Raw genomic sequence first — 13,439 nt, forward strand, 5'->3', positions numbered from 1 at the left:
TACTCAATCTCAGGCATTTAAAAAATAAAGATTTTCCGAGTCATCCACCTTTCCAATGAAAGAGCATTGATCACAGAGACATTGAGTGATTAGTTTGAAAACGAGGCTTAGCACCATTTGAAATCAGTTGATTTACTGGATAATGTAAAAATTTTCCTTATTATAGACAAATCTTTGGCTTGTACTTCACATAAAGTTTTAGTAAAAGATAATTTTTTCTTACTCTTTCCTCCAAATTTTATATTTATCATTCAGCTGGTCGATGTTGGAGTGTTATGCATGCTGAAATACAGATATAAAGTAATTTTTAAGTCAAAGCTTGTCTACATTAAATTTTATGAATAGTGGAGAACCTATTCGGGAATTTAAAAAATATTTTAACATAAAATTTGCTGTGTGGAGTAATGCAAGGTCATCGGAAGATGTGCCTGCAGATATTTAAAAAAATGCTTCGCATAATTTGTAGCCATCTACCGTCGTATTTCATAGTGATGATGATAAAGATAGCTGCAAATCTGAAGGATTTCAGATATCAAAAGCAAAAGACAGAATTTTCCAATTAATGGAATTTGTAGAGAAGGTATTAAAAATGAAGGTGAAGTTTTTTATTGTGATGACAATCTCCCAGTCAACATTCATCTTATGGATGACAAAATCTGTAGTATAGTTTTAAATCCAGAAAATGTTGCTGCCAATTGTGAAGAAAGTGGCAAAGAGTTAGTTAGGAATGAAAAGAATTTTGATCGATTTAAAAATTTTCAATGAAAAGAATTTTGATTGATTAGTGGGAATTTCCAGCAAGGCTACAAGACCCTGAACAATGAAACATTGTAACTGAAAATATATATGTTACGGTGAAACACCAAAATCTGGAGAATGTCAACTTTCACCGGTGAATGTCAACATTCACATAGTCTCTTGGTGTATGTCCGAAATATTTTCCAAATACTCTTATTTCTGACTTACACCGGTCAGTGTCGACATTCACTATGTACTAATGGTGGATGTTGAACATATAACAATATTATATTTTCTTCTCCGTAATTCAGTCGCGAATAAACGCACTTGAGACTTGAAATAAGAACTTAAGAACATGAGAACCTAAAACACACAATACATTCAAAAGGAGAAAGGAAAATATTAGAAGTTAAAAACTTACTTAATTATACAGTACGTTCTAAATGAGAAAATAAAATAACAGTCATAAAAAACTTACTAAATTATGTGATTCAAATCTTATTTATTGCAACAACTTAAACTATTAAGGCACTTTATATGACCTCTCTTTTCGTCTTACACCAGAGCATATCTGTGATTGTCGACATACACCGGTGAGGATCCGAATATACAAGAATGTAGTGCAATATTCGATCTTTCACCAACGTATTTGGTGAATGTTAACATTCTCCGGTGAAAATCCACATTCTCCAATTTCGGTCTTTCACGGTAGCATATATATGTAGCTATGAAATTAATGAGAAAATATTAGGGAGGGTGAAAAAACAGCTTAAACAATTTATATTGCAGAGTTGCCAACTCTCCCGATTTAGGCGGGAGACTCCCGATTTTCGACCTATCTCCCGCCAACCCGATTTACATTATATTTCTCCCGACTTTTTCTTATTCTTAAAATTTCTCACGATTTTTATGGAACTTGGCTTAATACTTTGTTATATGAACAAAAGTGATTTTGGACGTCTGAAAGCAATTGAATTTTCTCTAGATTATATCTAAAACAAAACCTTACGAATCAGATAACTTATGCTTTGTGAGTGAGAGCATTATACGTATCCCAGAAACGTCGTTCTCCAGTTCTCCAATGGGCATCGAACTCCACTGGGTGTCAGCTGGCATATATTAGCCAATGAGGACAAGGCAAGCTGTTATTTGGATGTTCTTTAGTTATTTTGTTCAATTTGTGCTGAGTTGTGTGAGTGCACGTGCCTTCAGGGAAATAGTTTTAGAAATTATCATCTTTTGTTATGTCCGCGAGAATGAAATACTCGTGTACGTTTCAAAAATCGTACACAGTTGACTTTCCTTTTATTATTTCCTCAAGGAAATGTAATAAATTTGCGATGTGCACCGCCTGTCGTTGCGATTTTTCGAATTTGCAATGTGGAAGGGCGGATGTTCTCAAACATGTGCGAACACAAGGATAACATGAGTTGTTTTTTAAAAAAACGAAAAATTAAATTTTTCTTCGGAAACAAAGGACCAAAAAGTTATTAATGCAGAATGTCTTGTTCTCTGCCTTTTTACTGGAGCACAACCTGCCACTGAATGCATCGGATCACGCTGCAGCTTTATTTAGAAAAATTTTTCCCAATATGAAATTGCTAAGAAATACTCAAGTGCAAGAACCAAAACAGGTGCAATTGTTAAAGAAATGAGTTTGAAAAATAAATCTTCAGTTATTGATTGCACAAAACAGCTCCGTTCTGCCTCTCTACGGATAGAAGCAATAATACCGATTCCAATCTGTATCCAATTGTTGTTTCTTTTTTTAATCCAGATTCTTAAGAAATTGAGTGCAGTTTACTTTCTGTCCCCATTTTAGAAGGACATTTGACAGGCTTTAATATACCACAGCTAATTATTAAACTTTAAAAGAAAATGCAGGCCCTCTGGATAATTGCTTAGCACTTGGTGCCGATAATGCACCAGTATTGGTAGGCTTGAAGACTGGTGTTGCAGGCATCTTAAGAAAGGAAAATTCAGATTTGCAGATTATGAGGTGCACCTGTCACCTCTTAAATTTAGCAGCTGAAAAAGGGGCAGCTTCTTTACCAATAAATGTGGATGAACACATTGTTGATATTTATTATTATCTTGAAAGAAGTTCTAAAAGGAAGGAAAAATTGAAACAGTTCCAACAGCTGCATAACAGCAGTTTACAATTAGAAAACTTGAATGAAGTTATAAAATCAGCTAGGATTGACACCCAGTGGAGTTTAATTGGAAAACTGAAAGGTGCTGATGGAATTTTAAAATATAGCCAACTGTCTAGAATTGTGTTGGCCATCTTGACAGTTCCCCATAGTAGTGCAGAGTGTGAGAGGATTTTCAATGTTGTTGCGTAAACGAGGACTAAATTTAGATCTAATATTAGTGATGACACATTAGAAAAACTTTTCTTAGAGAAAGCAGGCCTACGTGTCAATTGCAGTGAACAAAATTAGTTCTTTAAGAAAGAAACTTCCTAATTTTCTAAACTAAAATTCCCTCTTTTTTTTTTTTTTTTTTCCATAAACGATGCAAGTAATAAAAATGTTTTTTTATGTGTAAGGTATTTTTGTGTTGCTTGCATTTAAGAATTAGTTACTATTAAAGTTAATTCATTATTAAAAACCATATTTTTATCATTGAAAAAGTCTTTTTAACATTGTGAAAAATCTCCTGATTTCTTAAAAAAATCTCCTGATTTTTGAGTGTCATAGGTTGGCAAGTATGATATTGAAAGAAATGTTTAATAAAACAAAACAAATAAATATTGAACTTTTATTTTATTTTTGTAATTTTTATAAAGGTCACAAATCTTTCATTATTTCATAAATAGCTGTGTCATATTTTAAATTTTATAATTCCTGTGTCATCTTACTAAAAAAAATCCAGAAAGTTCCAAAACTGGGAATTGTTGAAGACCTGACCAGTTCAGATGTTGAACTTTGTACAGTATTATCATTTCATGAACAAATAAATGTATATTACCCAATAATGTCTTAATGCATAATAGTGCTGTAGAAACTTGTAAACTTCAATACTTGTGTCAACTTTAGAAAAAAACAAATTATACATATTAAATCAGCCTGTGAATTACAGAATTAGTTACCTTATGTACATTAAGGAATTAAATATTTATTTGACTATTTTTTGGTATTTCGTTGATTTAGAAATTGATTTTTCCCCCAGTAAAATATTTTTAATTGTTGAGAATTTTCTTAATTTTTGGTATTGAACGTGATTTTATATCTGTTTGGCTTTGTCTTTCATTTAAAAATTAATGTGAAGTCATGAAATTTATTTAGGAATTGTTTGATTTTTCATCATTGGAAATAATAGTAAGAATTATTTTGCTTCATTTTAAATGTTTATTACTTGTAGAAGAAATGAATTAATGTACAATAATTTAATTCTCATGCACAACTGAATCAGTTAGCTTCCAAAACGTATTTGCTAAATTACAACTAAGGAATGAAAGAATTAAAGGAAAACTTTAAATATAAAAATATTGTATACTTAAAAATCAGGTTGTGTTAAGACTTTTAAAGAGCTTGTTACAAAATTATTTTTTTGGTTTTCAGTACAGCATAGTAAGTGTGGAAAACCAATATTTTGGAAAGTTTAAACACACCTATGCTATATTTATTGTAATTCATAATTGCTTTAATGACTTGGTAGCAATATCAAGAGCCTATAAAATGCTCACCCTGCAAAGCATTTGAATACCAGAATCTACCACAAGGAGCTCTTTTGCAATCATGGTATGGTATTTGATTACCACCAAAGGCATAACAGAGGCTGTTCGCACATTTTTTGGTAAGTGGTAATAAAAAAAGTTTGCTGAAAAAGAAGTAATTGCAATTGTACTATGTTTTTTAAGTCAAAATTATCGTCTGTGGCTTGAAAATTTTGTTTTTATTCAAAATGGCAAATTTAACAAAGCAGTGTTTCAAAGGCTACATTTACGCTCTTTCCGAAGAGAAATATGCATACTCCGTTATCCAAAAACGATGTGAGAGTCATGGTTTTGTGATATCTAAAGCGTCAATAGGTAATATCATCAACAAGAAAGGAAAAAAACGTCAATTTGGAGCCTCAAGTGGGACAAAAATTCCAAACAAGTATCCAAGGGAAAAAACGGACATCTTCGACTATTGCAAAGATACGTTGTTTAATGTTAAAAGAAAATCTCCCTTGTCAAAGGACAGTTGCAAAATCATTAAAATGCTCGGTGTCCACTGTAAACAAAATGATAAACTTTGATTTAAATCTTAAGAAAGCGAAAAAGCTCAATATGCATCGTCTTCTTCCAAAGCATATCGCTCAACGCAGGACACGCTGCAGAATTCTATATGAGAAACACTTATTCAAAATTAAAATGGAAAACAGTTGTCACAATAGATGAAGCATGGGTGTATTTAAATGATTGTAACAAAAAAAGAGCCATTTATTATCATAAAAGGGGAGAAAAAAATTTAAGTACATGGTTCAAAGAATCGAAGGAAACTTTTTTTAAGGGATTCATGATTGTTGCTGGTTTTTCTTATAATGGCAAGTTAAAAATAAAGAGAGTGCAAAAAAATGTCAAGGATTAACTCCAAATACCATCAGGAACATATTTTATCGCCAATTTGTTTGAATGAAATACCATCGCTTTACCCACAGTGCCATCAATCTGTGAGACTCCATCAGGACAAAGCTAGCAGTCACACATCAAAATCCACTGTCAATTTCCTAAAAGAAATGGAACAAAAAACTGGTATCAAGGCCATACCAGTTCACTGATATCCCTACTAAATCTCCTGATGTGTCACCTATGGATTTTTGTGCTTTCGGACTTTTAAAAACTGCATTATCCAAACGTTGTCCTAAAATTCTAACAGGACTCTGGAAAGCTGTTCAGGAAGAATGGGATAGAATACCTCTTCTGCCACTTCAAAAGGCATTATTATCCTGTAAATTGGGGTGTCGAAAGATAGTTCAGAATAAGGGATGCCAAATAGAACATTTAAAACACAAGAATTTTATGTAATTTAGTTTTGTGAGTACAATATACATTGTCTAAAAAATATGTGAACAGCCTCTGTATAATCTTCAAGTGCATATTAAACTTGTGTGCTGCACATATACCAATGCACTTCTCATCGGGGCTAATGGATGGTGACGCAAACAAGCAACTAACTACATAGTGAGCAGGGTACTTACATATTAATGCCACCCCAGCTGCAGATTAGGCGGTTTTTAAGTGCCACCAATCTACACCTAAAATTTTTGCGACAAATCATAAATTAAAACACTTTATTTAAAATCAAAGTAGTCAATCGGATTTCGGTGGAAAATGGGCCGATATAGAGTTTAACATAGATTCAAAACAGTCTATTTTCTTTGATCTGATGCTATCTTCATATAAACTCTGCTAAATAAGATTCTAAATGGTGTCTCGCTGTTTGCCTATGTCTCTTGTTCCTCCATTTAGCACTGCCCCACATTCTCTCAACTGTTTGTGTATGAACTACTGTATCAGGATCAATAAAATTGTATTTATGATTAACTTTGGCATGTAGGGATCTTTTTTTTTCTATTCTATTTGTTTGGTAACCTTTCCAACTGTCAGAATAGATTGTGCTACCATCTGCAATGTTTTCAATAATTTTATTAAGAAGGGTAGAGCCAGTTCTATTTGGAACAAGGACAACAAACGAATCTTTCGTCTCTCTACATATACCACCAAACACCCACTGTTTGGGTGATACTCGACCACAATTATTTTTACACTTAGTAAACAAACTTTCATCAATTTCCACAATGCATTCTGGTCCACCTACCTTCTTGTTTGATTTGTTCGCCATATCCAAGACACAGAATTCACGCATGTAATTGTTCAATCTATAACACAGTTTTATCCGATAAATCAAGTTGCTTTTCACAAAATTTAATCGACATCAACTCCTTGCACCAGCAGTATATGAATCTCAGAGCTGAACAAATGGAATTCTGCTTCCTTCAAACCAGTTGTCTTTTCCAAGTCCCACTCGCTGATCACACTGTCTTAAATTACATTTCCAAAATGTACGTTTACCAAAATAAAGTTTCATATCATGCGAATTGGTACATTTTTATTTATTTATTTTTTTTTTAATATTTCGCTCCTGAAAAAATAAAATTGCATCTGCTTCTGTGTTTGGCAAATCCCGAAGACGCATTTTGGTAGCACTAAAGAATGGCGTCAGAAATCAGCAAACAAAGCAAAAAGGAATCCAAAAGATAAACTGCGTGTGAACAACAGGATTGCTCTTTATTGGCACATCAGCGCAACTTCTGCTGCAATGATGTTAATACGTAAGTGCAGTGGCATTAATACGTAAGTACCATGAGCAGCCCCAAGCAAATATACTACTACATTATCGCTACAACCATTACACTGTTATTGTCTCTAGCTAGGCAGAGTCCAGTATGTACTGATTCAGTGTCCATGGTTGCAATCTATTGTCATCATTCCCCTTTAAAAGGGGGGGACTAGCTGTAGAAGCACAGAAAAGGAAAATAATTATTCTTTTGGAAATTTAATGGTTTTGCATTTAATTTCTCTTATATAATTATTTTAATATTATTTATATAAATCATGATGATATTTGAATGATAGCTATCTGTTATACAGGGTGCAGCAGGGAAACTACGATATTTTAAAAACGAATAACACAAATAGTATAAGTGATATCAGTTTAATTTTTTCCAAGTTATAGAGAAACACTTAAAGTTTTTTTATTATGGTTTCAAAATAATATCATTAAGGTGGCCTCCGTTCTGGTCAATGCGTTGAGATAGTCGAGTTTTAAAGTTTGTTTCCACTTTTACCAGCATATCAACAAGTATGTTGTTGAACACAGCTTGAATATTGTTCTTCGGTTGAGCCAGGGTCCTCTTTGGATGTTAGAGATTTCAGATAGCCCCACAAAAAGAAATCACACTGGGCTAAATCAGGCTAGCTCACTGGCCATTGACAATTGCCTTGTAAGGAGATAAGGTAAATGTTCTCAAAAGACTCATGGTTCAATGATGCCTATTTTGGACATTGCACACCAAACAGTCACACGCTCTGTATGGAGGTGCTGCTCATGAAATTCTCGGGGATTTGTGCCACTCCATTATCGCATGTTTTGCTTAATGCATGCTGCAACCGGAAAGATGAAAATGAGCCTCATCACTAAAGAACACAAGGGCATCATGGTATTGTCAAGAATGGCTTTGCATGCATTCTTTTGGTGAAAGAAAATTGCATGGATTAAGTTTTTGCACCACTGCCAATTTATATGGATAAAAATGCAGTACGTTGAGAAGTACGACTCCACGGAGAACGCACGCTTCTCTCTCGTCTACTACATGATCGGTACTAAACCTACATGACATAAAACTTCAGATACTGCTCTTTTCAATGAGAGCTACTCCACCTTTCTCGGAATAAATCTCACTAGATGGCACGTGTTTTAAATAAGGATGTTTTCCTGCCGCACCCTGTACTACTGGTTTCCTATTTAATATACCATATTTACTCATGTATCTTTCTCCCTAATTTACTATTTTTATCTTTTGAAAATCAATAGAGAAAAATCATTCAGAGTATATCATTTAAGAGGAAAGGAAGAACTTGTTTGAATAGAAGTATGTATGAATAGAAGTCCTAACATTACTGCATTCAGTATTTCAAAGAATTTAGTTATAGTTACAGCTTTCAATACTATTAATTTTATTTCCATATTTCACTTTGGTGTCTGTCTATATTTTCTATGTTGCTATTAAAAATCAGAAGTTTCTGAAACACGTAGTAGGAAAAATATATGAGTAAATATGGCATTTGTTTTTGATATTTGCTGTTCTTTCACTCTTAAAATAAAGAAACTAATTTTAAATAATATTGTAGCATATCAAGTCTCATGAGAAAACTGGTGATATTTCAAAAGCAGATCCAATAACTCAGGTAAAAATTAAGAAAAGTATTAAAAATTTACATTTTGTTAATCTTTATATTTTCTCCCTGAGTATATTATCGAGTTTCTTAAACATGTAGTTTTATTTTCAATAACAGGAACCAAAGTCTCATAGTGTACAATTGTGTCCTACTGAAAATTCCGATGGAAAGCTACAGAATGCTGACAGTAATTCAAAGATTCTTACAACCATTTTAAATACTAATAATGCAGGTTGTGAACTGGGTAATGAAAGAAGCCATTCAGTTGCTGTTTTTGTTGCTTGCAGTGAGGAAAATGGTATAGTAGCAAACAGAATAGGTGATTTAACTGCAATAAATTTATTAGCAAATGCTTCTCTTGTTCAACAAACATTTTAAATTAAAAGGTTGCTGTTATCTTAAATAAATTATGAATTTCTTGGAAAGGAGGACAAAAGAAAATTATATATTTCCGTTTTATGAAATCCAGTTCTTTTATTCTTAATTAAATATGAAAATGTACTCAAGTATTCTTTATGTATTTCTCATTTTTTAATGAATTTTGTTACTAATAAAAGCTGAATGCATCTATTTAAATTTTAAAATGGACTAATTATGGTTTAAAATGGATTTTATTTATCTACTGATTGTCAAAAATGAAACATTTTAAAGTAACAAGGCAGGTACTTGAAAGCAGAGTACTGTCAACTCCTGATTTATTGAGGTAATATATGTGGGAGGAATAGAATAGGTGATTTGACTACAATAAATTTATTAGCAAATGCTTCTATTGTTCAACAAACAATTTAAATTAAAAGGTTGCTGACATATTTTAACAAAGGTTGCATGGTTAACTCAAAATCATGATTAGTCCAAAGCCAATTTTTAAAAAAGTCGAGATAAATAACTTATATGATAAGAAAAATGCTATAAGATAATTTACCTGTACAGTACTTTCAGGAACTTCAGGGTTTAATAAAGTTTCAAATCAATTTTATCAACAAACAAAATTACAGTACAGTAAAATATGCAAAAAAAAAAAAAAAAAAAATTATCACTCTGACAATTCAAATTCATATAAAAAAGTTAGTCATAATATTCTATTCTTTGCTGACTTGGCTTTTTTTTAAGATCTATGATCTTATCTTATATAGTGTCATTTTGTCAGTCACCAGACTACCTTCTTGTTCTTCCAAGTAGTTTAGAAGGCACTCGACTTGATATAAAGTGGAAATCAACATCGATATAAAGTGAGCTTATCATCAGCAAACTGCTCCAACCGCTTCCCCTTTTCTGACACTTGGTACTCCTACCCACCTTGCACAACTAACAATTTGTTCATCCATGTGGGTTTTGAATGAAGGCAAGTTGCAATCATACTCCAGCCTTTCAGAAATGTTTTCATTGTTCACATTTTCGCCATCTTTCTTTTACCACCAGACAATATGCTTGCTTGTCTGAGCAAGATAAACTGATGATGCTTCTGTAACAAAACCTAAAAAATTTTCGTGGCCTACAAAGTCCAGAAAAATTTTTCTCCAAGATTTAATTAGCATTGATAATTTCATTTTCTGCCATGTAGCAGCATTGTCATAGATGCCATCCAGAATTGAAAACGCTTCAGAAAATTTTTAAGATCATGTCGATCAATTTATGTAACACAGCAGAAGACAGTTTCATTTGATTGACGCAATACACTTTGTTCCATTTGCTGCGTTAGGGCTATGGCTGTCACGCTAGGTGGCAAGTACTCTACAAAAAATTGTCCATCCTTTGATTTTAATGCTAATTCGCTTGTGTGGAATGGCACATTGTCTAAAACTGACACTGCTTTTTTGGGAACACTATGGGATTTTAAAAAAGGTCTCTCACCTGAGGTACAATTTTTTTGTATCAAACCACTGCTGAAATATGATTATATTCGTTCATCCTTTTCTGATTGAAATAGGACACTGGTAAGTTGGTTACTTCCATGCCTTTAAAATACCTTGGTTGTAGTTTTTTTTTTTTTTCCACCTTTCCAATGACAACCAGTTTCAGTTTGTAGTTCCCTGCACATTAGAGTACATCATTATTGTAGCGTGTGATTTACTGATCTTGTGACCAGGAGCATTCATTTCTTTTTCAGACACAAGAGTTTTTGTTGGCAAGCCTTTCCAAAATAACCCTGATTCATCAACGTCGTTTATTTGCTCTGGAAGCAAATTTTCAGTCTCAGTCAAGTTTCTAAAATCACTCTAGAAGTCTTTTGCTCTGATCACCACTTGTAAGTTTGTGGGATTCTACCCTTTTATCTAACAGCTAAATGTGTAGGAGCCTCATGAACAGTTAAGCGAATAATCGTTTAGTTCAGGAACAAAGGCATTAACTCAAGAAGGGTTAATTACCCTTTATTTCTCAAAATAAGAATTAAAACAGTCAGTCCCTTTTTGAGGGCATACAGCAAAGCATCCACTTTAGCTTGAACTCTAATAAGAAATAAGACATAACTAATTCTTAATAAAAAGCCAAAGCTATAAAAATTCTAAGTAGTTGGCCCCTAAATATCGAATAAGCTAGCGAAGCTATCAAGGGCCTGAAATGCGGCCGTGTGTAGTAACAGCTTAGAGAGAGACGTAGCCAAAAGGCGAATGTGCGCTAGTTAGGTACTCTGAGGCTGTCTCCCGAAGTCAGTGGAACTTTGACTTAAATACCACTTCATTTGCATTAACCGTGATTCTTAAAACACATTCTGGTAGGAAATTGTAAGATGAAATTTGGAAGCACAGGAAAGTAGCTTTAAACTAAAATTAACTGTTAGAAACTTAGGATAAACCTTACATCTTCACTGCACACTTTGATGCCATGAGACTTTCTGAAATGTGTAAGCCATCCTAATGATGCACAGAATTTGCCCAGGGAGTTCTAAAAGTAGTAATTTTTGTTTCAGCAAAAGTACAGAAATTATTTGCCAAACAAAACTTCTTCAATTATCGTATTGCCAAATTAAAAGTGCATATATTATCAGCTGTAAGTAGGGGGACAGGACATAGGCAGGGATTTGTAACTGCAGTTAGGTTATTAAAAACATATTAGAAAGAGGAAAGGCAGAAGGGAGAAATAAGCCTGAAAAGTTGTCAACTAAAGTTTCATATTAGCGTCTGCTCTCTCTCTGTTTCTTATTAGCATGCCTGCAGATGATTGCAGCAATATGTTTTTCCAACCAGAGCCCTTTTTTTTTTTTTTTTTTTTTTTTTCGAAAGCAGGGCACCAACTAAGTTTCAATACAATTAAGTACAGTACTTAAGTACAGACATTCATTTTCTGTTACGTAAACACAGAGGAGGGGTCTCTCAGACCTTGCTCTATTTTATGAATTTTAAAAATATAAAATATTAAAATAATGTACTATTGTTATTATATAAGCATTAATACACTTTGTTTGTTATACAGTCAAAAGTCTTCAATCCGGACTTGTCGGGACTTCGGCGATTCCGGATTATCGGTTTTTCCGCATTATAGATCATCAGTTTAAATCTGGTAAGATGGCATGCAGAAATTATAAAATTAAAAATATGAAACCATAATTTATGAAATAAAGAGCAATTATGATCTAAAGGGTATCAAAATTTACAAAAAAAAAAAAGCTTAATATTTATTTCTTTACTTTATTAAACATTTCTTTTAACGCACGCATGCGTAAATCATATATTATGCTTAGTCAAAATTAGAAAATTGCAACCAGAAAACTACTTGATGTGTATTCGTGATATTTATAATGAATTTGATTTAAATCATATCAAAGACGGAGTACATCGAGATGAAATACTACATTTAGTAATGAATTATAAGCCGAATAAAATAAAAACATCTGCCCTGAAGATAAGGATAGTGCTGAGAGATCAACTTCCAGTTCATTGCGTGCTACGACGTCCCCCCCCCCCACAGAGCAGCGTGAAAGTGGTAAACAGATTTCGGAATGGTTAGAGAAACAAAGGATATGCCTTTATCCATTTTTTGCAGCAATTCCACTTTTTGTTTGATGGACATCGAAACATGCTTTCGCTTTGTAGATCCTTTGGCAGCTCCAGAATCGGAAATTTTTTTTGACATAATTGAAAGTTTAAGCTTACTTTTATAAAATTGCTCTAACAGTCTGCAAAAAATAATAAGCCGGATCCAATTAGAAGATTAAGGAAAACCACAATCTGCAACATTAACTGAAATAGATAATTAGATAATTTTAGCTTAGCTTATACTGTCCGTTATACATTAAACGTGCATGCGTAAAGGTATTATGCGCATGCAGAAAGTTTGTAGCTGTGAGGTCCAGATTATAGATCATTCCAGATTATGGATGTCCGGATTAAAGACTTTTGACTGTATTGAAGTAATTAATTCTTTTTTAAACTCTAAAATTAGTGCATAGTTAATTTGTTAATCACATACAAAAAAGTATGGAACACTTAATCAAATAAATAAAATAAACACTACTTACTTGCAAATGCATATAAATTAAACTGTTTAATAAATTTTCCAGCTAAAGAATCTGGATTATATAAAATAATGCAAAAAAAGGATAATATATAAAGAAAATTAAAAAACTGCAGCACATTATTTTAAGTATTTTCAACCTAATTTGTGCAATTTCAGTTTTACAGAATAAGACCTTTAAGGATTATTTTGCGCCTGGTAAATCAGGATTTGACTGTATTTCTTTGTCAAGCTATTCTGATTTTTTTTTTTTTTTTTTTTTTTTTTAAATTTTGGCATATTAAACTTTATTATTTTA

The 13,439-nt window shown here is 32.8% G+C and overlaps 1 protein-coding gene across 1 annotated transcript in view; it reads left to right on the forward strand.

Moving 5' to 3' along the window:
* Positions 1-9,719, forward strand: part of LOC118194891 (uncharacterized) — a 54,453-nt gene extending 44,734 nt beyond the window's left edge. Inside the window, exons 10-11 of the mRNA XM_035366097.2 lie at positions 8,642-8,698; positions 8,807-9,719. Of these exons, the coding sequence (XP_035221988.2) occupies positions 8,642-8,698; positions 8,807-9,067 (318 nt within the window). The 3' untranslated portion in view covers positions 9,068-9,719. The remainder of the gene's footprint in view (positions 1-8,641; positions 8,699-8,806) is intronic.
* The last annotated feature ends 3,720 nt before the right edge of the window (positions 9,720-13,439 follow it).

The sequence above is a fragment of the Stegodyphus dumicola genome, chromosome 9, assembly GCF_044657685.1.
Source record: "Stegodyphus dumicola isolate Sdum_Otavi_A_Nest chromosome 9, ASM4465768v1".
NCBI lineage: Eukaryota > Metazoa > Arthropoda > Arachnida > Araneae > Eresidae > Stegodyphus > Stegodyphus dumicola.